Here is a 27,748-nt window from a genome sequence, read left to right on the forward strand (position 1 = left end):
CTCTTATCTATCACTCTGATAACTCCACCCCCTGCTCTGCCCCGTGTGAGAGTACAAACATGCAGGGGGAGTGGGTAGGCATGTCGATAGCTAGTTTGCCTTCTCTCTTGGCCCGGCATTTACTATTACCACAAAGTAGAAAGCACAGAATTGACAAGAATGTCTTTGTAGAATATAGTGGCACCTGTGCCAATAATTAGAAGGGGGCATCTGTATAGTTTTGATTATGTAGTGTATTTTAGAAATCAGAATGGAAAACAAATAGTGGATGGCCCTAACAGATCAATATGCAATAAAAATAAGAATGACAATAAATCAGAAGCAGAGGATCAGTGTAAACATCCTATATTTTGTTGCTGGGGTCACTAGCAACATACTATTTTTAATTGCAAACTAGAGAAAGTGGTTCGCCAGGACTGAAAATAAATATATGACCTTAAAAAATAAAAAATGAGAAAAACATGGTCAATCTATTGTGTTCTAAATGTTAATTTCAAGGTGAACTTTCTTGTTAAGCCCTTTGATCTTAACCTATACATTCATTACATTGATTATTGTATTTTCCCATTTTCTGTGGTATATTTAATATAGAATTTATAGTCTGAATATTAAGATGAATACCTTGGAACTCTAGTTTATTACCCAGTTAAGCATACCGATGAAGACCTTTCATGCAAGTTCCAAATGAGCCAAACATCTTCATTACTTTAATTGTGTTTTGCCAAGGACATAATTCAACCACTGTGATCTCACCTATCAAATGTTTGTCCTTATGCGCGTAAAGGGGCAGTATACCCCCTTGTTCAACATCAAATCAATAAAGAGTGCTTATGTAAAAATACTGTTATGTTGTAAATTGTTTTAATTAAGAAATGTCTGTGGTTTTGTTATGTCTCACACTAAGGGGCACATTTACTAACCCACGAACGGGTCGAAATGAGTCCGATTGCGTTTTTTTCGTAATGATCGGTATTTTACGATTTTTTCGTATTTTTTGCGATTTTTTCGGCGTCTTTACGAATTTTTCGTTACCAATACGATTTTTGCGTAAAAACGCGAGTTTTTCGTAGCCATTAAGAAAGTTGCGTAAAATCTGGCGATTTTTCGTAGCGTTAAAACTTGCGCAAAAAGTTGCGCTTTTTTCGTAGCGTTAAAACTTACGCGAAACTTCGCACCTTTTAAGTTTTAACGATACGAAAAAGGCGCAACTTTTCGCGTAAGTTTTAACGCTACGAAAAAATCGGGCGATTTTACGCAACTTTTGTAATGGCTACGAAAAACTCGCGTTTTTACGCAAAAATCGTATTGGTAACGAAAAATTAGTAAAGACGCCGAAAAAATCGCAAAAAATACGAAAAAGTCGCAAAATGTTCGTTTTCAAGTCGGAACTTTTCCAATTCGGGTCGGATTCGTGGGTTAGTAAATCAGCCCCTAAGTAGGGGAAACATGACATTGAAAGTGCTTTCATGTTTTCAACTTCCTAGTTCTTCAGTGCAATTAAGGGAGGGAACACCAGACTTTTTATTTAGAACTCATTATCTCTGTTGACAAACTATTCTTCTTACAGGAGTAGGGATAAGAATGGGGGTTACTCCTTTAAAATGTAACCTGTATCCCATTAAATTGACCCTGACCCCTGAAATAAGTAGGTCCATTTAATAGTGCGCACAAACGCGTATCAAAGACCACACATTGCTAACTGCATGCTTTCGAAATAAACGTCTCCCGCAGAATGCAATGGAAGCCTTTCAGTGAGCATTGTATGTCAAACTAATGGCAGTGTTAGTTTACAGCCATAAATCTGACACAGAAGACTCAGCAGAACCTTCAGTTACACTCCATGGAAGCATTTCTTTTCCTTGGCACAGTTGAGGCAATGAGTGCTCAGATTGCTTTAACTCTTCCCAAGCCTAGTATTCCAAACAATATATTCCTGCCATGCCAGGCAACATTTTCCTTGCGTTTAATATGCAGTATAACTACACCTACAAGAATGCCCCGGGTACCGTCCCAGCCAGCTGCACCCATGCTCTCAGTTCAATTTAGACTTTGTGATGGATTCCAGCCTTTCCTTTTGTTTTATAAAATAGCATAACAGCCATGCTGCAAGCCCAGGCTAGAACCATATCTTGTCTGCTTGATGGAGCGATGTCCACAGGGTAAACAGAGAAAACTATTCTGGTCATAAGCAGCTGTTGGTGTTGGTGGGAGGCAGTAAGAAATCTAATTAAAAGGAACAATATTCCTTGTTTATTTGAAAAAAGGGGTCCTTCCTGAAATGCAACCTTTCTGAAATGATTCTTCTCAGTCCCACTATTGGAAAAGGGATCACAGCACAGTACTAAACCTGCTGCGATTTCTCCTGTGACTTCAATTGCTTCTAGCAAAAAGGCTTTATCAAAGGGCATATTCCCCTTTCACCAGTATCACTATAATAATTCAGTTTATATTTCTGTATGACATTTAGGCCATTTAATGCATGGCTTTCACTGACCCACTGCCTCAGCCAACTCAGTATTAACACATGGAAAAAACAACAATTTGCAAACAGTGCAGGACCTGGCAGCCTGTCATGAGACATTTATATCACACAATATTATTAGAGCAGAGAAATATATCAGGATAGACACAAGTCAGTTTATGTGTCCAAAATGCTTCAGAGTAATTTCACATATATAACCTTTACAACTCTGGAGCTCTGAGTCCCTGCCCCAAATATCCATTTTATAATGATTTACTGGACAAGTAATGCTCATTCTTCTCCATCATGTTCCACTGATGTAAAGGGGAATAAAGAAAGAAAAGATGGGTCATTTACCACTGGGAAGGCAGTGTGCAAAGTAGAAAAAGTGGGCGCAATCTGACATTCTTTGGCTACTAGAATTGCTGCAGCTCAGCGTGTTCTGTTTTGGGGCACAGAGACCTGTGGCCGCCCCTATGAATAAATACAGCACAGTGGATGCAGGCTGCAGTGGTGTCCTGTAATTACTGGACCTCCGCCAGTGCCATTGCTTTTTTGTTGCTACTGGATTGTGGGAGGGTGCCATTGCTTTTTTGTTGCTACTGGATTGTGGGAGGGTGCCAATGCCACCAAGCAGTGTGCACCGAGCGCTAATTTTGTTTGGTGAGCTAAGCGTGTGCGAGCAGGATCTCCTTCTTGTCCTGGAATTACTGCCAACCTTATCAATGCAGGACAAAGTTGGTCTTTGCCTGCCAATGGCATACTCTGCACCTTATGCCAGATGGCTTTTTATTCATATTAAGGCAGTGCCAGGCCAAGCTGATAGGGTGCCCAGGGCAATCAGCCCTCCATCATGTAACCTCCTCCTTGCACGTGTTGATGTCACTCCACCCATTGAGCCCTAGACCATTGTCCCTTTTCTGCCTACCCCTAGTTCCGGTCTCCAAGTAAGATGCAGATAACACACAGTCAGTCCTTGGGTAGGAGTGTCCTCTGAATGAGCACTCATAGTGCTTGCTCTTGTGCTCAGGGACATCATAAATGACAAAATTTAAGCCTTTAGAAAAGGGCCAATTTGTGTAGTTGCTTCATTAATATTGAATTTTACATTAACAGAAAAGTAACATAACATAAGTAACATATTCAGCTGGAAGTTCCAGATACAGCTGTTCTAATGTACATCTGGTGCAATTTTGTAGCATGATTTCCCCACAGAGTGTGCAATAGGGTTGCAGCCTTGCTGGTAAGAATGATTGGGTGCCAATGTTATTGATAGGCCATAAAAATCCAAATACAGCAAGGCCTGTATTGTACAATAATAGAGAGATGTCACAACTGAAGTATAATATTTTAAGGAACAAATACATAAACAACAGCCATGAATATTTATTAAAATGTAACTTTTTTACAACATGATTCAAAGTCATTTTGTAAAAAGCAATTACCTTTTGCTGGATGATTTGTGCTTGGGGAAAAGTGCGCTTACCCTGAATGTATCCTAGATAATACTGTCATGCTGGTAATTAACAAGTAGACTGCTGAAGCGCTGCTTTATTAATTATAATCAGAATTATGATGAGAGACAGTCTATTGAATGACTCTTAGTCAGATATGATTGATTGTTTTATTGTGATCTTGAAGCAGATGTTGTCTCTGTTTTCCGTTTATCTCCCCTTCAGTATACAGTAAGATAGAGGGACTTGTGTGTGTTTGTGTGCACAGAACCAGGCCCATTTACAATTAAAGTGAATTTTAATAATTGTATATTACTATCCTCTGTGCAAGGGCTGTTTGTATCTGCCAGTTTCAATTGCTTCTGGATTGTTTCAGTTAACATTTATTTTCTCATTCTAGGGTAAGCCTTATGCATTTGATCGGGTGTTTCCTCCGAACACAACTCAGGAGCAAGTCTATCATGCCTGCGCTATGCAGATTGTTAAAGGTAACAACCAATGACCCCCCCCGTATATATGTGTTAGCACTATTACCTGTGATAAAATAACATCGGTGGCAAATCTGATCTGAAGGTTATGGTGAGAAAATAGAATGACTGTATTTGCAGTTACACTGTGCTTAACATGTGGAAGCAGTCTGAAACAGGGAAATCACTGCATAATGAATACAGTAATGTTAGCACCGAATATAGGTTTGAGATTAACATGGCCAGATATCTTCAAATACTGGTAAATAAAATACTACAGTGTTTAGTTTTTTTGTAGAATATGTATCTGTGTGTCTTGAAGTTAAAAGTATTTAAGCTACAAGGGCCCCTTTATCATGGTGGGGCAAGGTGCAAAGTGCTAAAATGGAGAATAGAATGCCTTGACACTACAACGGGTTTACAAGTGGGAGCCATATAGGCGTCTCCTGAAACGTCCACTTTCTTGCATGTCCTTCATGTAAGCCATGTACTTAAACTTCTGTCTCTAACACGTTACACGACATGTTTGGGGCTTCTGTACCAACCCAAGGCCACAACAGCCCTACGGCAGTGAAGATATGTGTCTATAAAGATGCCCCCAGTAGCTTCCTTCTTACTCCTAGTTCACAGAAAATGCTCTCATCAGTTACCTGAGCTTAGGGATTGACTCACAGTATAATATTTACAATATAAAACTCCCAAAGGAAGGCTAAATAGTAAGTAGCAATTTTCTCTTTTTGGCCACCTAGAACACCATTCTGCAGAAAGCTTTACCATACCTGAGCAAAGAGCCCTAGAAGCTCCCTATGCTTGTTTAAAATTGCAGCTGCCATTTTAGCTTGGTCTCAGTAGCTTCCTGCTGCAGCTTTAGCAGTTGGCAGCTCAGATTACACATTCCTAAGGGTAGGGGGAGTGAGTTTTATCAATTCTTATGGGAGGGGAGAGCAGGAGAAAGCTTCGCAGACTCTGGCCCCGGTAATCAAGGATTTTTCTGAGAGCTCAAGTCTGATACAAAGAACATGTTTACAAAAAAGGACACAAGAAATCCGGTGTTTCTTTTGATAGAGGTGAAACTTTTCTGTGCATGATTATGACTGTATTTACATAGACCATTATGATAAAACTTACTTAGTTTTACCTTTCCTTCTACTTTAAGTAGTGCTCCCTTGTGCTTATATGGAGTTCATTCTGAGCTCACTCTAAGCTCCAATGCAACATTCAGTGTGTGGATTGCACCTACTAATCCTACAGGGTCAGCTGCTCCCTGTCATTTTTGCTGCTTAAAAGCTTCAGTTCTTGCACCCATAGGATTGGTAAATAAGCCCCAAATGGTGTCTCTTCAGATCCAACTCTAGGGCAGTCTATATTAATTATTTACTTTTGTTGCACAGTGTTAAAAACCTCACTTTTCTGCTAATGACCAGGAGTTTGTCACTCTCAGTACTGCCCATTAATAGAAAATGTTGCTTATTTGGTAGACCTGTGTGTTTCATGCAGAAAGGCCCGCTAGGGATTTTTTTTATTGATTCTTGTACAGCATTGCCCCTTTACTGCTCATAATTCTCACAGGGTAGAACTAATGCTTATTGTGGTTTTCCCTTATTAGTTGTTATGATTACATAATAGTCATTACATTATTAGTTACACATTATATAGTCATTACTTTACTATTTACACATAGAATGAAAACCTTTAACCCTTTTTGTTCACTTTAGATGTGCTGGCAGGGTATAATGGGACAATCTTTGCTTATGGGCAGACTGCATCTGGGAAGACCCACACCATGGAGGTAAGTCTCTGCAATAGGTAAGGCTGCAATAAGCTCCCACTTACATGCATTATCAGAAATATATTGTTATAGGATCAGGGCTTCCTGATGTTCTTCTTTGTTCACACAACAAATATAGGCATTTTGTTCCTCAGCAATCACTGCTGCAGGAAAGCTTGTATATAGTGATTATCAATTTGGTTCCATTCATTACAGATGAGATTCTGTGTCTCAACTTCCATGTTTGCCACCTACTTAACTGCCTTTATTTTACACTCCCTGACTGCTTTTGTATTCAGATTTTTTTTTTTCCAATTGGGGAACAGTTTAGCCCATTGGGTCCTTATGTGCCGTTATGTACTGTATTTCTCATTTACTGCTTTCTTTTGCACCAGTTTTGCACCATATTACTTTTCTCTTATTGTACCTTTCATACTGTCACTTCATACATTTCCACATTTCCTTGGCCTCCCTCTTTCTACATAAACCGCCCACGGCTCCTTGTACCTGTCTTAGACTGTAGATTTCCTTTGCTGCTCTCCTGTTGTCCCTTATTGGCTTCCATTTGCCATGTAATCTTATCCAGCAGCTGTCAGTGTAGCATGGCACAACCGCCAGAGAGAAGCAGTAGTCACAGCTGGAGGACTAGTTAAGCCCCTTACTTTTAACTCCTACTGGCAAGCCATCTCTTTCATTGCAGCATTGCAGTCAGTTGCAGTGTTAGCTTGTTGTCATGGGAGTCGTAGCTGATACACACACACAGACACCACACTGATAAATGCCTTACTAAGGCATCTGGTATGGAAAACATCTAAGCTCTTTTATGAAATGATTCGTGCAATAAATCATTAACATTTAGTTAAATTAATATATGTTATGTTTAAACACCAATTCTAAATCTTAAACAGTGAACTCTTAGCCCCCTATGTTGAACATTTGACCAGTGTCACACTGGAGATAGAATAACCAGGTCACTTGTAAATCAGGGACATGTCTAGAAAATCCAGCCAGTAGGGCTGAACTGATTGCAGTTTAATTAAAATGCAATCAGTGCTGCCCAGCAAATTTTCAAGTGATGTGGTCACCATAACTGGAGACCCAAGGGCCCAATGAAGTACCTGACCTTCAGGACGCATATACCTGCTGCACAGACCCACTAAGGTCGGGACCACTTCGATTCCCCTGCTGTCTTGCTGGACCAATCCAACACTGTAGATATAGGGTTCAGTATAAAAACAACCAAGCCAGAACCCAACCCAAAGTTTTATAACCCTTCAGTGAGAAATTATCAGAGGATTTTACCAATCGCATCAGCCTAAAGGGAAATAAATGGGAAAGCAAATCATCTCTCTGTCTGAGATTCAGTCAGATATCAGTGTCACTTATTGATTATCCTGGCAGGCTGCTTGCAATCCATATATGTTGCTGAATCTTCCCATGGCTCATACCAGCTAATGACCTTTATACAACTTTCACATTTACTCAATATTCCTTAGCAGAAGCAGTTTTTATGATTATGGTTGGAAGCATCCTAGAAATATATATCTTATATAATATAGACATATTATATATATGTATGGTAGGTATATATCAGGGCACTGTATCTATTAGTGCAATGGCTATATATATATATATATATATATATATATGTATATATATATATATATATATATATGGTTCATGTAGCATTATTCACACATGTTGCAGTTATTATTAGCTTGGGTTTATTATTGCTGTGTTGTAGCGAATTAATTCTCTCCGGAAAATTGCAGTGGAAAAGTGACAGCCGTGAATGTGTTTTACAGGGAAAACTTCATGACCCACAATTGATGGGAATAATTCCAAGGATTGCCAGGGATATCTTTAACCATATTTATGCCATGGATGAGAACCTGGAATTTCATATAAAGGTAATTTATTGGGTTCAGTATCAGCTGCCTACCATTCAGTACCTCCGTGGTTGCAGATATTGACCTTGATATTTCTTGGCTGTCTCTTTCTTTCTTAGTCATCAGTTTTTCCTAATTTATTTTTGATTCCTTCGGGGCATGTATACTGGGTGTTTGTAACTGCTTTCAACGTTCAGTGCATTCTAGTTAATAATGTACCTTGTGGCAAACTGCGTTCTTAGTGTTTAAATGGATGGTGACAACATTGCAGATGCACTGCAAATATAATACCCGACACTGATGCCCTTAGATCCAATGTTTGAGAGTGCTCAATGCAATTACTAGGTTTACTATGTGTCTTCATGCAGTGTGTGTGCATCCCCTATAGCAGGGATCCCCAACCTTTTTTCCCCGTGAGCCACACTCAAATGTAAAAAGAGTTGGGGAGCAACACAAGAATAAGAAATGTTCATAAGGGTGCCAAATAAGGGCTGTGATTGCCTATTTGGTAGATCTAATGTGGACTGGCAGCCTAAATGAGGCTCTGTTTAGCAGTACTACTGGTTTTTATCCAGCCAAAATTTGCCTGAAGTCAGGAATTCAAAAATAAGCACCTGATTTGGGGGCACTGAGAGCAACATCCAAGGGGTTGAGGAGCAACATGTTACTCATGAACCACTGGTTGGGGATCACTGCCCTATAGGAACCTTCCAACACACACAAACATCCATATGTACAGCTTATAGTACTGAACTCTTTCAATGTAATGGTAATATGATGCATTTAAGAGTTAACAATGGGAAAGCCTGCATACACCCAGGCAAAAATAATATCAGACATTAGCCCTTTCATAAGCCCAGTAGAGAAGATAATCAGAGAGGTATGTAGGGTGCTGTACCAATAGCCTCACGATGTTCAATTGCAAGTGTGTGGATTGACTGAGGGAGTCTTTGTAACTATCATGCATTTTTCTTTTTTAGGTTTCCTATTTTGAGATTTACTTGGATAAAATAAGAGACCTGCTTGATGGTAAGTATCGGATATAAGTTGCTATTTGCATGATTTTGATCTGTAACTGAAAAGTGTGTGTAGGACTAGGGAGTAGGGATGCACCAAATCCATTATGTTTGGGTTTGGTGCTTCCCTACTCCCAAGTCTTACACACTTTTTGATGATAAGTGACAGGCACGGACAGCAGGTTATTGCACCGCATTGCAGATCTCTACTGCAGATAAGTTCAAAGAATCTGATGTATTTATGTTGTGAATAACACACTGAATCTATATCTGCTGTTACCTTGATTGCATCTTAAATCTTGTAACATAGAAACAGGGACAGTTATGTAGCAAGATATACTCAGTTTCTCTCTTCACAGTACTGTATAAATTATTTTTATAATCTATCCTTCTTCCTTCTCATCTTTTTCCCAGTATCTAAAACCAATCTCTCAGTTCATGAAGATAAAAACCGCGTTCCATTTGTCAAGGTGAGCAACAACATGTATTCTGCTTCTGATAATCTGAGGCAGTGGAATGAGACTCATTAATCTTTTATGAAATACATTTGTGTAATTACTGAGTTTATTAGCAGCTCTTTAACTTTTGACTGTGCCTGAGCATTTATCTTGCACACTGTATCCATGGTGCTCCTGTTACTACGATGATAAATAAGGTGTATGGGCAAAAGCCTTTTGATAACGAACATCTAAAAAACATATAAAAAAATATATATATGATATATAAATATATCTGTGTGTAAACAATTTTAAAAAAATGTGAAGAAGCTTTGTATAAACAAACGCCTTACTTTCCCCCAGCTGTAGCCTTTCTTAGGGTCTGAGATAAAGGGCAGCTCATTATACAGAGAGCTTCTGTAAGGGATTTTTATAGGTGGTCAGTCCTTCAGGCGAGGAATTGTTTTTGTGACCAGTCAGGAACAGGACAGACATGAGCGGAAAGGAGTGGGAATTTAGACAGAAGTGGGATGTAGGCATGAAGACAGGAGCAGAATGGAGCTGGAGCAGAAACAGGACTGCAAGAGGGGGGAATGCTAGTGACTAGCCAAAGTGCCCTGTAGATGGGTTTATATAAGGCAAGTCTGACTCTGATTGGCTAAGCAATAAACTGCTGGATTATGATGGAAAACCCAGGTTCAAAAATGAGAATGAGACAAAAACTTATTGGTTGCCGTCCTACCCCAGTGGTTAAGGGGAGCAGTCAGCCACCAAGAGGTTCCCAGATTGATTCCCAACAGAGCTTTACAGCTTCTCAGCGGACTGCTGCTTTGTTGTGCTCCTAACAACTGGAAGTAGAATGTGCCTTAACTTTCAGTTAACAATAAGAAAAATATATTTCCAAAAGCCATACAAATTTCCTAAATAAAACAATAAGACAAAAAGTTTAGCACAAACCATATTCACTGAAAATGTTCTCTTTTACCTGTAACAATAACGAATGTGATTTAAAGGAGAAGGAAAGGCTACATCACTGGGGGGTGATAAAACCGGACCAGCCCGGGGTACCTGCGAGCCAGTGTCTCCTCTTCCTTCTTCTGTCTTTGTGCACATGTGCAGTAGAGTGAAAAGCTGAACTTTAACAAAAAACCTGCTTTTTCACTCACTGTCTGCATGCGCCGGCCCCGGGATTCACAAGAAGGAAGAGCAAACACTCGCTGCAGGTACCCCGGGCTGGTGCAGTTTTCTCCTAACAGGAGTACCAGCCCAGGGTAAAAGGTAAGCGATAAATGTCACTGGGGGGGTGGTGGCTGCCTAACATTTTGTGTTCAAAAGAAATAGTTGATTAAGCACTGTCTGTGCTGATGTTTCACATACTTGGAGGAGACCTGACCTTTGATACTTTATTTTAGGAGTCAGAACTAGAGAATCAAAGCTTTGGCTAATGGGTAAGGTGAGCAGATGGTTTGGAAAAGCAGCTTGAAGTAGAAGTCGTCAATTGTTGCTGAAAAGAAAAAATATTAGTGACAGCGTTCCATAATGTTTCATAATTTGGAAAGCCACTAATAAATAAAGAGCCCTTAATTAGTACAGAAATAAGGGGAACTATTGTGTATATAAGTTTTATTATACTGAATTAAGTAATTTTATAAGTATAATTAATTAAAAACTCTGTACCGTTTCTGAAATAATCAAGTTACTGTTCACTAAACCACTCTTAGCATCTATCTCTCTTCATTCTCTCTTCATGCAGGTTGCGGGAGTCTGATTTTGAATGACAGTTAGATCCAATATATCTTTTAGGGGGATATTTTGCCTAGAAGACGTGTTAGAGCTCATTCTTTTAAAATCGCAAGAAAACCTGTCTCTCTACAGGCAGGATATGTGCCAGTTATTTTGTTAGATTCTGTTTGTGCGGAATCAATTATTGGAGTGAGCTTTAGTACATCTGCTAGGAAAGGGAATAAAATAAATAATAAAAGATACATTGCATCTAAAATAATAAAAGAAATTGAATTTGCACTTTGCACATCGCATCCCATTAAGAAATTATCTCTTATTTGTAAAACAAGTTTTTTAAAACCCACTATAAAAGTTAATTTTTTGTAATAGGGATGGTTTCCTTTTAAGGGAGATTAAAAAAGAGACCATGAGACCCCAGCATAACAGATAGTAACTGACTAACAGCCTCTGTTGTATTGTGGAATAATGGAAATATATATTATACTATTTGTGTGAAATAGTTCCATATGAAGAAATACATGCTGTTTAGAATTTAGGTTGCTGTTATATTATTTATGTTACAAAACATAAAGTTGTTATATTTTGCAACTAGTTATTGACCGAGATAATAGAAAAAAAAGGAAAATATTGACATATATTTGTGTAATTCAGCATCTAATTTCATATAATTCATTCTGGATAACCAGCTATGGGGCAATGGGCCAATTGCAAGATGGTGTCCTCAAGAATGGACAAAAGTGTTGGATATATAATCCAATAGTCATTCATGTAGGGAGCTTGTCTTTAAATTGTACTGACCCTATCATGGGCTTTGTCTATTGTACTTTTCCAGGGTTGCACCGAGCGCTTTGTGTCCAGCCCAGAGGAGATCCTTGATGTCATTGATGAAGGGAAGTCGAACCGCCATGTTGCAGTAACAAGTGAGACCTGAAAGGAAAATCCTAGTACCTTACTGTTTTATTTTATGGCTTTTGAGTTTGTTTAATTTCATTTAGAGATTTCCTTCCCATTGTATAATGTTTATTTATGACTGTTGACTTCTTCCAATTTATGCTTTCTGTTACCATTCTGCTGTTTTTATTGTATTCACTCTATCACTCACTCATTCACTCTATTTACTGTGTATTCCATTGTTCCCTCTTATTAAGCTGACACTGCTCATGTTCCTATCTCTTTTAGACATGAATGAGCACAGTTCCCGTAGCCACAGCATCTTCCTTATCAATATTAAGCAAGAGAACATTGAGACGGAGCAGAAGCTCAGTGGGAAGCTGTACTTGGTTGACCTGGCTGGAAGTGAAAAGGTTAGAACCTGAGTGACTCCATGGCTGCTTTCTGTTTATGCTTTCCCGATATTACTTGGCACATAGACTTTCTCCAAGCTATTTGCAGACTGAATATTGCAAGGGATACACAAATTAAATGAACTTTGTATTAATTCAGACGCAGAAGCATATTTTCAGGCAACTTAGAAGAAAGGTTAAGGAACACTGGTTTAAAAGAATGTATTCAGTATATAGATAATTAGGAATACACCAAATGCTTCATTTTTGAAATTGGCTAAACACCCCCAAAACGTGAATACTGAATACAACATGAAACCTGATAATCCCTGATAATTCTACATTTTTGTTTTGGATATTTATCAGAGATGTCCATCGTGCAGCCATTTAGTTATAAACAAATTGCTTTGTCAACATCCCAATGAGATCTAAAGACTGGTGCACTTATAATCCAACAAGCTTGATGGTTAATTAACTTTTAGTATTTTGTAGAAAGTGATATTCTGAGACTATTTCCAGTTGGTCTTCATTTTTTATAATGTCTGGTTTATGAATAATTTAACTTTTTGTACAGCAGTTCATGAGTTTGGAACCTGAGCAGGTTACTAGGGTCCAAATAACCATAGCAACCAAGCTGTGGTGTGAATGAGACATTGGCATATGAATTGGAGAGGGCCTGAATAGAAATATAAGTAATAAAATATAAAAATAAAAGTGTAGCCTGACAGAGCAATTGTTTTTTTGTGACCCCCATTTAAGCTGGAAAGAGTTGGAAGAAGAAGGTAAACCATTCAAAAATTATAAGAAATTAAAAAAGAATTCCTCAGTGCTATAAGCAGTCTTTTATGGTACTCTAATAAAACTACTTAAATGAAGAATTCTGCCTGAAGGTTTGCTCATGGAGTGATATATCCGCTCCCCAAGCTGAAGGCACAGGGCGTGTATTTATTAAAAAAAATGATCCAGGGGGCGTGGCCAGGACGCTGATGAGGTCGGACGTGTGAGTGGAGCTCCACTTCCTAAACCATTTAAAAAACCGGCTATAGAGAGAAAGAACCTGTAAATCCCGTGCGGTCTCCCTCAGCTTACCTCAGAGATGCCTGCGAAAGGGAACAGGAAATCACCCCAAGCTAATCTGACCCCTTTTTTGGCCAAACCAAAGCAGCCGTTACCAAAAACTCAAGATGGCGCCGAACCCTCTGAACTGCCTGCGCATGAGAGCAACTCCGAATCGGAGGACGCGGAATTGGCAATACCAGCTCCACTAACTGTGAGTGTAATGAAAAAACTACTCTCAGAACTAAAAAGTTCGATAAACACAGATATAAATGAAGCCATGCATTTGCTACGCATTGATGTGCAAAATATAGGCCAAAGGGTGAACAGCCTAGAACAAGCAGTAGACGATATACGTAACTCTCAAAACCAATATACCGATTGTCTAGACTCATTTAACAAGCATTTACTAACTCTGAAAGACAAAACGGCTGATATTGAAGACCGCACGAGGCGAAATAATGTGCGTATTAGAGGTATCCCGGAACAAACAAAACAAGAGGATTTACCCTCATACTTTCAAACTCTGCTCAAACCCAAAAATCTCCCAGTGGATACCCCAAGGGACACAATCGTTAAAATCCACTTTTATACTACCAAGGAACTTTTACTTAATCACTTCAGGGCCAAAGCGCAGTTGCCATCTCAATACCAGAACTTGCACATATATGCCGACTTATCGGCCCATACTCTGGCCCGTAGGAAAGAATTTTTGATGGCTACAAACATACTACGGAATCAGGGCATATTTTACAAATGGGGATTCCCTGTGAAACTCATTATCCTCAGAAATGGAACCCAATACGCATTCTTAACTCCCAAAGAAGCCATGGCTTCTCTATCAGATTGGGGCTTAACCGACCTACAAATGGATACCTCCATACCGAAAATACCCAAAAAGAGACCGCTGGACTGGTCATCAGTGTCTCCCCGCAAAGATAAACAGCAACAGAGACCAATTTCCACTGAATGACACTACTTCGTTTTCATTATGTGCCGCGTACAATTACTGGGTATATGTGTTCCATTATAAGAAACTGGTAACAGTGCTAATTCACCATTATGGTTAAGGCAGTGCCTTCGGTTTTACATATTATATATAGCCTTTCTCCCTGGTTCCTAATCCTCCCTATTTGTTTTGTATTACCTGTGTTACTTAGATAGGTAACGGTTAGGCTTTACTTGGTTTATCCCCCCCCCCGGCTGGACTGTGCAGCTATCTAACCAGCCTAATTTGGCTGTACAAATCGCCCAAGCAAGCCCTTAGTGCTGCAACTGGGCAGTTATTTAGTTAGTGTTTAGTGCAAGGTTCCTTTCTTTTCTCTCTCTCCTTTTCTTTTTTTTCCCGCTTTCTACTTGGCTCTAAGAGGATAACTTCTATATTACCAGGATATTGAAATATCTTTGCTCTCTCCTTTTATTGGATCTTTTACCCTAATTTGATATGCAATTACATATAGTATCAGTAAATTTTAAAGGGCTCAACAGCCCACAGAAAAGGAAAACTGTGCTCAATTGGGCAAGAGAATCAAAAATTTATATTTTATGCCTACAAGAAACCCATTTTAAAGCTCACACTCAAGTGATGCTTAAATCTTCCCTTTATTCAGAAGCTTTTTATGCCAACGCTCTGGTAAAGAAAAATGGAGTTGCTATTTTGATAAAAAACACTATCCCAATCTCAGTTAAGGAAACGTATCAAGACCCACATGGTAGATTTTTACTGCTAAACTTTGGACTGGACTCACATAAATATTTTATTCTTAATGTATACGCACCAAATGAGCACCAGGTTAAATTTGTAAACAAAGCTCTAAAAACTCTCCCAGACTCTTTTTTGGAACATAGACAAATCATAGTTTTGGGAGATTTTAACATAGCGCCAGACCCTTTTTTAGATAAACTCCCAACTCCTAAAGGTCAAGCTCTACGTACCCCCCTTAACTTGGCTAAAGGTTTAAAACAATTAATAAAAAAACATGGTTTATATGATGCTTGGAGAGCAGCGCACCTGGCTGAAAAAGATTTTACTTTTTTCTCCCATGTGCACTTATCTTATTCACGAATTGACTTGATTTTTTTAGATCCTTTTCTTTTACAAGCTATGGATAAAGTTTACATAGGCATTGCCACCTGGACGGATCATGGCCCTGTAGGTATTCGCCTTAAATTATCTCCCACCCCTTCTCCAAATACCTTGTGGAAATTAAACAACTCAATTTTATCTAACCCAAAAAATATTGAGTATTTAACTAAACTCACAGAGGATTTCAAATCCTTTCACCCCTTATCTGACTATAATCCTGATCTACTATGGTGTACCTACAAAGCCTTCATGAGAGGCCATATTATATCCCTGACTTCTGAACAAAAAAGAAAAAAACAAACATTTTTACTTGATCTCCACACCCAACTCTCTAAAGAATTATCCCATTTGAAGAAAAAACCTACAGAGGCTATCTCCCAAAAGGTGACAATGCTAAAAGGAAAGATAAATGATATAAATGCTGAAAAAGTCGCGTACCAATTACTATTACTAAAGCAAAAATATTACTCAGATGATAATAAATGTGGAAGGCTGCTGACTAACAAACTTAGGGAAGTAAGAGCAAAATCAAGAATAGAATCTATTAAAACCACAGACGGTAAGAAGCTAACCAACCCAACACAAATTGCCCAAGAATTTGCTAATTACTACTCTTCGCTTTACAATCTTAGTGATGATCCGCATACCCCCCAACCGACACAGACTAAAATTGACAGCTTCCTAGCCTCACTATTATTACCAACATTATCACAACAGCAGAAAGAGCAAATAAACCAACCCATCTCAGCTGAAGAAGTTATGCAAGCAATTAAAATCTTAAAAAACAATAAAGCTCCTGGACCCGACGGGTTCACTAATAATTTCTATAAAAAACTAGTGCCCAATATCTCCCCTTTCCTAACATTACTATTTAACAATCTAGGTGCTAACCCTTCTTCCCGTACGGAATTATTCCAAGCCATAATAACTACTATACCAAAACCAGGAAAAGACCCTAACCTAGTTACCAACTATAGGCCAATTTCCCTAGTAAATTCGGACATAAAAATTTATGCAAAAATTCTAGCTACAAGACTAAACCCTTTATTACAAACCTTAATAGTAAATGATCAGGTAGGCTTCATTCCAACTAGGCAAGCCCCGGACAATACTAGAAAAATAATTAACATCGCTCTGCATGCTAACTCTAATAGAATACCTTGCTTGATTCTATCACTAGACGCTGAAAAGGCGTTTGATAGAGTAGCCTGGCCCTTTATTAAAGCAGTCCTGCTTAAATTTGGTTTCTCTGACTTTTTTTTAGATAGCACTCACTAATGGTTTTAGTTCATCCCTATTTTTCGTAACCAACGGTACTAGGCAAGGCTGCCCACTCTCTCCTTTGATATTCGCTCTTATTATGGAACCCCTAGCAGAAACAATACGCAAATCCCCAATGATTCAAGGTTATACAATTGGTTCCCAAGTCTGTAAAACCTCTCTTTTTGCGGATGACGTAATTATTACAATCACAGATCCCAGCAAATCTCTACTAGCCTTATTCCAAATAATTAAACAATTCTCCCTAGTTTCTTACTACAAAATCAATACTACTAAAACAGAAGCACTCCCGATATGGATTCCAAACCATATTCTTTCGCTTCTGAAATTCTCATACAAGTTTGAATGGCAGCAGTCTTCCATAAAATATCTGGGCATTCATGTAAGTTTCTCTGTAAAAAACTTTTAAAATTTTACTCCTATGCTTTCAAAATTTCAAAAACTCACCCAGGATTGGATGTATAAAGATATTTCGTGGCTAGGTCGTTTAGCAGCAATTAAATGTAATCTGTTACCAAAAATACTATATTTGTTTAGAACCATACCAATCAATATTCCTGCTAAATTTTTTACCTCATTACAAGGTTTAGTATCCAAATTTATCTGTCAAAAACGGAGACCCAGAATAGCATACAACATGACAAATACCAAAAACAAAGTGGGCTTAGCACTCCCCAACTTCAAAAAGTACTACCAGGCCTGTCATCTTAACCTCTTGCAACAATTTTTTGACATGGATAACCCACCACAATGGGTATTTCAAGAAGTTTCAGTTATATCTACCACAGAGATCCCAATTACTTCTACAATATGGATCCCCCCTCAGCTACGTACTGGACAAAAAACCTATTTACCTGCGACAGCAGCTACAATTAAAATTTGGGATTCACTAATACACAGCGACAACCTGAAGAATGGTCTTTATCCTCATTTTCCTATAACTGGGTTCCAAAAAACGATAGATAACTTGAACTTAACCGCATGGATACAAGCAAACATTACTACATTTGCAGACCTGTTTCAAAAACTAATATTCCAACCTTTTACCTATCTGAGGAATAAATTTAAAGTGCCAAACTCAACCTTCTTTGCCTACTTACAATTATCCAGCTATCTGAGAACTAACTCACTGCAGAAACTAAAAATCTTACCAGCAGAGCAAAACCGGCTCTACACCTTATTACAACAACCTTCAAAAATCTCGCAGTATTATGCTCGACTGTTGGATATACACACTCAAGAAACAAATTCTCACATGAAAAAATGGGAAGCTGATATCAACACTACGATCGACCCTATTGACTGGAACAACGCTTTTTCTACACTTTTCCCATCAATTTGCTCTATCCGTCTCCTCGAATCAAGTGTAAAACTAATGTATAGATGGTACATGACTCCAGCAAAAATCTATAGAATCTTTCCGTCTACTTCATCCAACAAATGCTGGAGAAACTGCAACCAAATTGGTTCCTTCACTCACATATGGTGGGAATGTCCTAAGATATCTCAATTTTGGCTTTCAATATTTCCCATCTTAACAGATCTATCGCAAATCAATATTCCAGTATCTCCAAGACTTGCCCTACTAAACCTGGACTTAGACTGTATTCCTTGGAACAAAAAGCGTCTCATAATACACGTACTAGCGGTATCCCGTTTGCTGATAGCAAGAAACTGGAAATCAACATCGATCCCTACATTAAATGACGTAACCTTACTACTTAACAGTAACTCCACCATGGAATACTTTAATGCCAGGAATAACCACCTAATGCACAAGTATCACGCAAAATGGGATCCCTGGAACAACAGCAAATACTCTGAAGAAAACCCCATCGGAAAATGCATATGACATACTCAAATATCCTGGCATTCTAACAGTGCTTTTCTTTTTGTTTTGTTTTTTTATGATATCCTCTTTCTGCTCTACTATCCTCTATATCCCCCTCCTCCCCTACCCTATTTGTTCTTTTTTTTTGTTACTTACTAATGCATAGTATTAAAACTGGTGAATATATTACTAACAACAAACTACCCGCACAAACTGATGATGCAGTGTTTTATTTTATTATGTATACATATTGTATAATTTAAAACCACTGCAACTTTTTTGTTGTAAACTTTTTCTTTTTATTCACCAATAAAAAAAACGTTAAAAGGAAAAAAAATGATCCAATAACATATCTGTGTGTGGCAAACGTAAGAAAATGCTTAGGATTAGCATTTAATTTGAAGGTGAAATCAGAGTTTGGTGTTTTCAGTCAATGGGATGACAATTACTGTTGGTGTGAGACCCTATTTTATTTAAAGAACAGGGATCCAGCAAAGCCCGATCATACATACGACACATTTGTGGATGTGTATCACGGCTCAAACAAAGGAGGTACCTGAGGACCTCAGAAAAACAGTTGTTGATGCCCATAAAGATGAAAAAGGTTACAAAACTATCATTAAAGAATGTGGACTCCACCAATCAACAGTCAGACAGGTTGTGTACGAATGGAAGAAATTCAAGACCATTGTTACCCTACCCAGAAGTGGTCGACCATCTGAGATAACTGCAACTGCAAGGCGTCTAATAGTCTAAGAGGTTACAAAGGAACCCAGGGTAATTCTAAGCAACTGAAGGTCTGTCTCACATTAGTGAATGTTGATGTTTATGAGTCCACCATCAGGAGAATACTAACAGCAATGCTCTCCCCCCAAATTATGGCAGAATTTGGTAAAGATCATGTGGACAAACCAGAACCAGACATTTTGTGGATGAATGAAGCCAAAATACAACTTTTTGGCTTAAATAAGAAAGAAAAATGCTGCACTCAGCATTTGCTGCATCTGGGCCTGAACGGCTTGCCATCATTGATGGAACATTGTATTCTGAACTATACCAGAGAATTTTAAAGGAGAATGAAAGGTAAAAACTAAGTAAGCTTTATCAGAAAGGTCTATTTAAATATAGCCATAAGCACTCACAAAAACACTGCACTGAGTTCTCTGTCAAAAGACATGCAGCTCTCTCCTCTCTCCCCTCTCCTGCTCCCCCCTCCCTCAAGAATGCTAAGAACTCACTCCCCCCCTTAGGAATGTGGATCTGAGCCAATCAGCAGGAAGCTGACTCATAGTCTTACAAACTGCACATGTACACTTGGTCTGGGTCTCGGTGCAGGAGCGAGGCATTATGGGAACTTTCTTTACACAGCTCAGCGTTTTTTCTTCCTGTTTGGCTTCTGATCATCTGAACAGGTCAAATATGGGGAGACTTAAGGGCACTAATGAGACAACTGAAGGTATGCCTGCAGCTTGAGATTAACTCTTTATTAGCCTTTCCTTTTCCTTTAAAGGAAAAGGTCAAGGCATCTGTCTGTGAATCTGTGAAGACAATCCTAGACACACAAGTCATTCTACCAAAGAATGGTTTAACAATAAAGTGAATGTTTTAGAATGGCCAAGTCCTGACCTTAATCCAATTAAAATGTTATGGAAAGATCTAAAGAGAGCGGTTCATGTGAGGAAACCCACCAACATCCAAGTGTTGAAGCTGTGCTGTATGGAGGAATGGGCTAACATTCCTTAGAGCCGATGTGCAGGACTGATCAGCAGTTACCACAAACATTTAGTTGCAGTTAGTGCTGCCAACAGCACAGATACTGATACAGATACAATCCACTTACTTGTGGCACGTGCAGATATGTTATTGGATCATTTTTTTTCAAAAAAAATACATGACCAAATATAATATTTGTTTAACTAGGTTTTCTTCATCTACTTTTAGATATTTTAGGTCACATTCATATAAAAATATAGAACATTTTTAAAGGTTTCGCAAACACAAACTTTTAAGCACTACTAACCAGGTAAACATTGAAACTAGGAGTCCAGTTCAGGTTTGGTCCATAATATTTTTGCTTGATAGTGTATTTATCAGACATGGAAGTGTCTTGCTAGAGTCAGTAATGTTAGCTGCTACATATTAGCTTCAGGGGGTTGTATTTCCTCTTGTAAAGGAAAAATAAATAAAATGACCATCACTAACGCCATTTCTGCAGTTTAAAAAAAATGAAAACTGAATATTAGTTGCTGTGCGATTTTCTGATATAGAATTCTGCCTCTATTAGTATCGGTGCCTCTGCTGTAATGTTGTGCAAAGATTTGCTAGAGGGCACTACAAGGCTGGCAAACGATGATGCCTTTGTATGTATGTATGTATAACTTTATTTATAAAGCGCTACTTACAGTATGTACGCAGCGCTGTACAGTAGAATACATTAATACAAACAGGGGTATTAAAATAGATAAATACAAAGTATTATATTACAATAAGCACAAGTGCTAAAAATGGTGAATGTCCCCCAAATAGTAATGAGGGTGCACAGCTTTGTCTGTAGAAAATATTGGGGTTTGATTAGGTAACAGAGATAAAGAAAATTATCCCTGTATTATTAACTTATCTGCAATTATATGAGAAAACACTTACATCTTTTCAGGTCAGTAAGACTGGAGCTGAAGGTTCAGTTTTGGATGAAGCCAAGAATATCAACAAATCTCTGTCTGCTCTGGGAAATGTGATTTCTGCCCTGGCTGAAGGATCGGTAAGGGAGACCTGTGTTTAGTAAATGTCACTGAAGTCCATTTGATCTTTGGGTATAAAACCCCTAAATAACTTAATCATTTGTATAAAAAGAGTAAGTGTTTTATAGTATGATTCACCTAGCAATTATCCATTCTGCGCAGTTTCAATATACTAAGTTACACAGGTATATTTTAGAGAGAAAAAGTCCCTCAGAATAGACTGTAATTCTAGAGACTGAGGTGCCCCAGTGCCTTCCAGTTGGGGGCTATCCAGTTTCAAGTGTCCCGTGAATGCAGCCAGAGTCAGCTATTGGTTAGGGCAGAAAAGGAATTTATGGTGGGATTACACCAGAGGAGACAAGTCGCAGTTGTATACTGGTTGTAATTTTTAGTATATATATCAGTGGTGTCTGACTACATTTCTGTTGGCGTATTATATATAGTAATTCATAATATGTCCATTTATAGTTATTTACCTTTGTATTTTAGAAAGGTTATGTGCCCTATAGAGACAGCAAGATGACTCGAATTCTTCAGGACTCATTGGGTGGAAACTGCAGGACAACAATGTTCATCTGCTGCTCTCCATCCAGCTACAATGATGCAGAGACTAAGTCAACGCTGATGTTTGGACAGCGGTAATTTTTCAGTGGGGGTTATTAGGAACACAAAACTGAAATGGTTATAAAAACTGGAGGAATCATGGAAAGGAATAAATGCCTATTGGGAGTGGAACAAGAAGGTTGGCATCAGCACACATTAGGCATATGGCAGTTATACCTGGCAACTCATGGTCTATGGCCAGTTTCTGAGAGTTTAAAAAATTCAGAGCTGATTCCTCTGCTTTGACTTTAAGGGATTCTTGTATAGATTGGGAACTTTGACCAGTGTAGATGTAGGTCAACAGAACAGAGCCAATACAACTTTAGACAAACCAATACAACACTACTTATTATGGATTCTTAATTTGTGGTGTCCAAAAGGGTTACTATGAGTGATGTCTTCATTTAATTCCTAACCCTAAACTGTTGTTTAGGGCTAAGACGATTAAGAACACTGCATCTGTCAACCTGGAGCTGACTGCTGAGCAGTGGAAGAAGAAGTATGAGAAGGAAAAGGAGAAGAACAAGACTCTGAAGGAGACTATCCAGAAGCTGGAGGCTGAGCTCAGTCGCTGGAGGAATGGTAAATTTTAGTTTCTTGAAAATGTAACACAAACCCATCACTAAGCAAATGCCAGTTTATGTTTTAGATGCTATAAATGATCATTTTCGTATGGTGAGGAGTCTATGTTTTGTCCTGAATTTTTGTAAGAAAAATAGAATTAATCCTACTACTCGCTTCATTTTATTGATATTTTGATATTTCAAATTTAGGGGAAAATGTACCTGAAACCGAGCAGCTGAGTGACGGGGAGCAGCTCACCCAAGATACTGCCAATGAAACGCCAGTTAATGATAATAATTCATCCATTGTCATCCGGATCTCAGAGGAGGAAAGGAAGAAATATGAAGAGGAAATTCGGAAAATGTACAAGCAGCTGGATGACAAGGTATCGTCTGGAAGAAAACCCAGTGCTGAGTATGTTACTGATTCTCACACCATGGGGCTGATTTACAACATTCATTTTCAGAGTAACTTTTCATGTGGTTTATTTTCATTAAGAAAAAATACTTCCCTATAAAAATAAATATACTATTAGAATGCTAAAAACCTTGCAAGAATTTCAGCATAGGTTATGCCTCCTCAGAGCAGGCAAACATTATAGGTGCAAATCTCAAACTATGCTTCTGTAAATTCCAACTCACATTTACAGAAAAAAATGGTTGCAATATGAAAAAAAGAGAGAAACAGTATTTTGTCTAAAACGTTTCATAGACTGGAAACTTATTTGCACCTGGTATCTTAGAGCTTTTGGTGTTCCTCTTACTTTCATCTTTATTTACTAAAAGCTGTTTCTCCAAACTGACTCTGTGCTATCACATGGCCTCACCAGGCATCAAACATCCAAAGAGTGAAATTATGGGACGTTACCAAACATGGTTAAACGTTTAACTTGATTTTTACAGGATGATGAAATCAATCAGCAGAGCCAGCTTGTGGAAAAGCTGAAGCAACAGATGTTGGACCAAGACGAGGTAAAAACTAGATGTTTGCTAAATAAATATTGTTTCACTTCTAGGTCCATTCACATGTTAAGGGCAGATTTATCACAAACCAAGCTTAATGGCAACAAAAAAATGCATTATCAGTTTACTTACTTTTCAAAGCTTAAATATCATGAGAACCATTCTATCCAATGGGCACACCAGCCATTACTCTTGTAAAATTATTCTCAATGGGCGTATTAAACAATTGTCATATTGGGTCAGAAAATCTTTCTAATAGAAGTCTATAGGAACGTTGCACAACTCTTCTTTAGTGTCTGCAGAAATAATAAATACCTAACAGGGACATAATGCAATGAAAGGTACTCGAGATTACACACATGCAAGAAAAAATGTTTCAGATATATTGGGGCTCATTTATAGAGAGTGGGCAAATTTGCACCCAAGCAGTAACTCATGGCAACAAATCAAATGTTTACTTCCATTGTTCAACCTGCAGTTGGCTGAAAAAAGCCAATCATTGATTGGTTGTTATGGGTTACCCCATAAATAAATTAGGCCCCACTATACTTAAAATTGCCCAGTCTTAATAAAGAAGCCCCACTGCACTTATTTATCACCAGCACACAACTATTATTCTCTTGGCTGTGGCTTTAGCCATTGTGGCTGGGTAATGAGTAACATCACAGGTAATCACCATTAGCCTGTCTACACAGAGAGATCTAAATCTTATAACCACAGTTTAGTATAAGTGTATTAATCATTAGATTCATGTGTGTTAGACATTCATTTTATTGGCATATTCTGAATGATGTTTTTGTTTCTTGTTTGCATTATTCAGCTCCTGATTTCTACCCGCGGTGACAATGACAAGGTGCAGATGGAACTGAGCCGCCTGCAGTCAGAGAATGACAGTGCCAAGGAAGAAGTCAAGGAAGTCCTCCAGGCACTGGAGGAACTTGCTGTAAACTATGATCAGAAGTCTCAGGAGGTGGAAGATAAGACCCTGCAGAACAAGATTTTGGCAGATGAGCTGTCACAGAAAGTAGTAAGTATGATCCAACTTTAGTTTTTTTTAACATACAAAAGAAAAAAAAATATTTTAAAGATGTCTACCAGCTCTAAATTTGGCTTATGTCTGGTATCAGTGTTCATGTTCCTTTCCCACTGCATAGCCATTCACAATGGCTAATAGATTATGATACAAAGAATATATAGAGAGTTGATTGGCCATTGCTGTAAAGTAGTATTTTTCTTGGATTTTGTGCAGGCCAATCTGATGTCCCTGGAAAATGACCTGCATCGCCTCCAGGAGTTTAGTTCTCATCAACGCAAACGAATCGCTGAAGTGCTGAACGGCCTCATGAAGGACCTTAGCGAGTTCAGCGTCATTGTAGGCAATGGTGAATTTAAGCTGGTGAGTAGAGTGTACCTAACAGGACTGCGTTAATGTGTATCTGTTACTGCTGTGCAACTTAGTCCAAGAAACTATAAAAAACAACCATTGAGCTTGGCCACAGTCAAACTGCTCTGCTCACTGGATTTGCTAAGGGACAACCCAAATCATTTAATTCTTTGCTCACTTGTTTCACCTTGTGATAATTACTTCACCATAACCAAGCACACAGTGCAAGATCCTGCAATACATATTATGTCTGAGTAGTATCACCAGTATTTTGTGCACTAGTCAAGTTGCAATGTTCAGCAGCTGCACGGTAGGTAAAGGAGAGCAATAGTTTAATCTGATGAACAACTTTTGCCATACAGAAGTCTCCCTGGTTGTTGTAGCGCCATACTAAAGGTTGCCAGTCTGTACTATAGGCTGCAACCATTTATTTGTTGAAGTTTGTGCCCTTATACCTTGCACTGTTATTTTGCCAAACAATTGGGTGATTTTATTTTATATAAAGGAAACAGTAAAGATGTTATTGAACAGCGTGTAATACTGGTTTGCTTGCAGCCTGTGGAGATCAGTGGTGCAATAGAAGAAGAGTTTACAGTAGCCCGCTTGTACATCAGCAAGATCAAATCGGAGGTGAAATCGGTGGTTAAACGCTGCCGCCAGTTAGAAAACCTTCAGGTGGAATGTCATCGCAAGATGGAAGTTACAGGAAGAGAACTTTCCTCTTGTCAGCTGCTCATATCTCAGGTAAGCCGCTTTATGTTATCTGGGACAGAACAAAATCATTTTACTATAAAAAAATATATATTAAAAATTAGGGTTAGTAGTTTTCCAAGGGCATCGCTATCCCATATAGCCTTTATGGGAGTAAATATGGGGCACCTTGTAGCTTAATACAAGGGTATGATTTGTGCAGAGGTGCATTTCCTTGCAATACTTCAAACTTAACAATTGGCTGACTCATGCTGATGCCATCCAATCATTTGTGGATTTGACAATAAAATTACAGCACATTCACTTATCTCTAAAGAAAAGTATAGTCTGAAAGTTCACTTCAATATTCATTAACTCCCACTGGCTCAGTATTGACTGCCATATTAAATTGGTGCCCCGTGTCATTTTAGCCCAAGCAGCAGTTTGTTTCATTCTCTTCCACTTCTGTTATACTTTTAGGAATTACAGTGCTACAAGGGACCAAGATCTTGCCTTAGGTCTTATTATTATAATTTCATTTAGCACTCCTGGAGAGAGTGCAGAGACGTGCAACTAAACTGGTAAAGGGGATGGAAGATTTAAACTATGAGGTTAGACTGTCGAGGTTGAGGTTGTTTTCTCTGGAAAAGAGGCGCTTGCGAGGGGACATGATTACTCTGTACAAGTACATTAGAGGGGATTATAGGCAGATGGGGGATGTTCTTTTTTCCCATAAAAACAATCAGCGCACCAGAGGTCACCCCTTTAGATTAGAGGAACGGAGCTTCCATTTGAAGCAGCGTAGGTGGTTTATCACGGTGAGGGCAGTGAGGTTGGGGAAGGCCCTTCCTAGTGATGTGGTAATGGCAGATTCTGTTAATGCCTTTAAGAGGGGCCTGGATGAGTTCTTGAACAATCAGAATATCCAAGGCTATTGTGATACTAATATCTACAGTTAGTATTAGTGATTGTATGTATAGTTTATGTATGTGAGTATATAGATTGGTAGGTGTGGGTTGTGGGTGCTGGGTTTACTTGGATGGGTTGAACTTGATGGACTCTGGTTTTTTTTCAACCCTATGTAACTATGTAACTCCAGGTATAAAAAAGGCAACTTGTTTATTTTGGAAATTAAAGAGAATTGGCAATAAGGCTGGTGGTTGTGGAAGGGCACATGAAAGCTGCTGTAGTTCTGACTCAGTTGGAATGTTTTCTAGAATCTTAACCTGTTCTATCAATTCATTTAAACAGCATGAAGCAAAGATCAGGTCCCTGACAGAGTACATGCACAGTGTTGAGTTGAAGAAGCGGCAGCTGGAGGAGTCCTATGATGCACTGAGTGAGGAGTTGGCTAAGATGCAGGTGCAAGGTAAAGTACAAAAGTGCCATAGTTGCACAACTGTGTATGATGAGCATTTTTAAAGGCAACTTGTTTAAAGGAGAAGGAAAGTCTAAAAACAACATGAGCTCAATAACTTAGCCTTAACACAGTCCTTAACATATTTCCTGAACTCACCGTGCTGTTGCTTAATCTGGCTCTGACATGGAAAAGTCTTGTCAGTAAATACAGTACCTGCTCTAAGCCTGTGCAGCTTCCTGTCTCACTGAACACAGATTGTCCGGACACAGACATGCTCAGTGCACAGCAGAGAGCTCCGTTTTTTTTTACAAGCAGGGGGAGGGTGGGCTGCTGCTGCCAGGGAGATTGTTTATGGAGGGGGAATTTGTGGAGCTGCAGAAACTTTCTAACGGAGCAGGGGCCGGCTTGTATTTCAGCCCATTCAGACATGCTGATAAGATGGCGGCGCCGTTCACTGAAACAAGCATGTATCTAGCATGTGTATCTTTGTAATTTTTATTAGAGCGAATAGCGATTTTACACAGCAATAGTAGTACTTTTTAATAGTGTGCTTAATAGATTTTGCCTTTCCTTCTCCTTTAAAAAACACAAAAGAACCCCCTCAGTCCCTGCGTGGAGGTAATATTAATTTCATATGTAAGGGGTGCTCTTTTTGGTACCTGTGCTACATATAGA

At 38.7% G+C, this 27,748-nt stretch overlaps 1 protein-coding gene across 4 annotated transcripts in view; it reads left to right on the forward strand.

Annotated features, from left to right (window-relative positions):
• The window catches only part of kif5a (kinesin family member 5A), a 74,802-nt gene that overhangs the window by 22,311 nt on the left and 24,743 nt on the right, over window positions 1–27,748 (forward strand). For all 4 annotated transcript variants that reach the window (XM_031895597.1, XM_031895598.1, XM_012956286.3 and 1 more), the window contains 16 exon segments: window positions 4,316–4,403; window positions 6,098–6,171; window positions 7,956–8,060; window positions 9,020–9,068; window positions 9,470–9,525; window positions 12,068–12,155; window positions 12,415–12,539; window positions 21,426–21,530; window positions 22,000–22,148; window positions 22,547–22,695; window positions 22,887–23,062; window positions 23,580–23,648; window positions 24,460–24,666; window positions 24,889–25,035; window positions 25,579–25,767; window positions 26,965–27,082. In XM_031895597.1, coding sequence (XP_031751457.1) covers window positions 4,316–4,403; window positions 6,098–6,171; window positions 7,956–8,060; window positions 9,020–9,068; window positions 9,470–9,525; window positions 12,068–12,155; window positions 12,415–12,539; window positions 21,426–21,530; window positions 22,000–22,148; window positions 22,547–22,695; window positions 22,887–23,062; window positions 23,580–23,648; window positions 24,460–24,666; window positions 24,889–25,035; window positions 25,579–25,767; window positions 26,965–27,082 — 1,894 coding nt within the window.

This window comes from Xenopus tropicalis, chromosome 2 (genome assembly GCF_000004195.4).
Source record: "Xenopus tropicalis strain Nigerian chromosome 2, UCB_Xtro_10.0, whole genome shotgun sequence".
Taxonomy (NCBI): Eukaryota; Metazoa; Chordata; class Amphibia; order Anura; family Pipidae; genus Xenopus; species Xenopus tropicalis.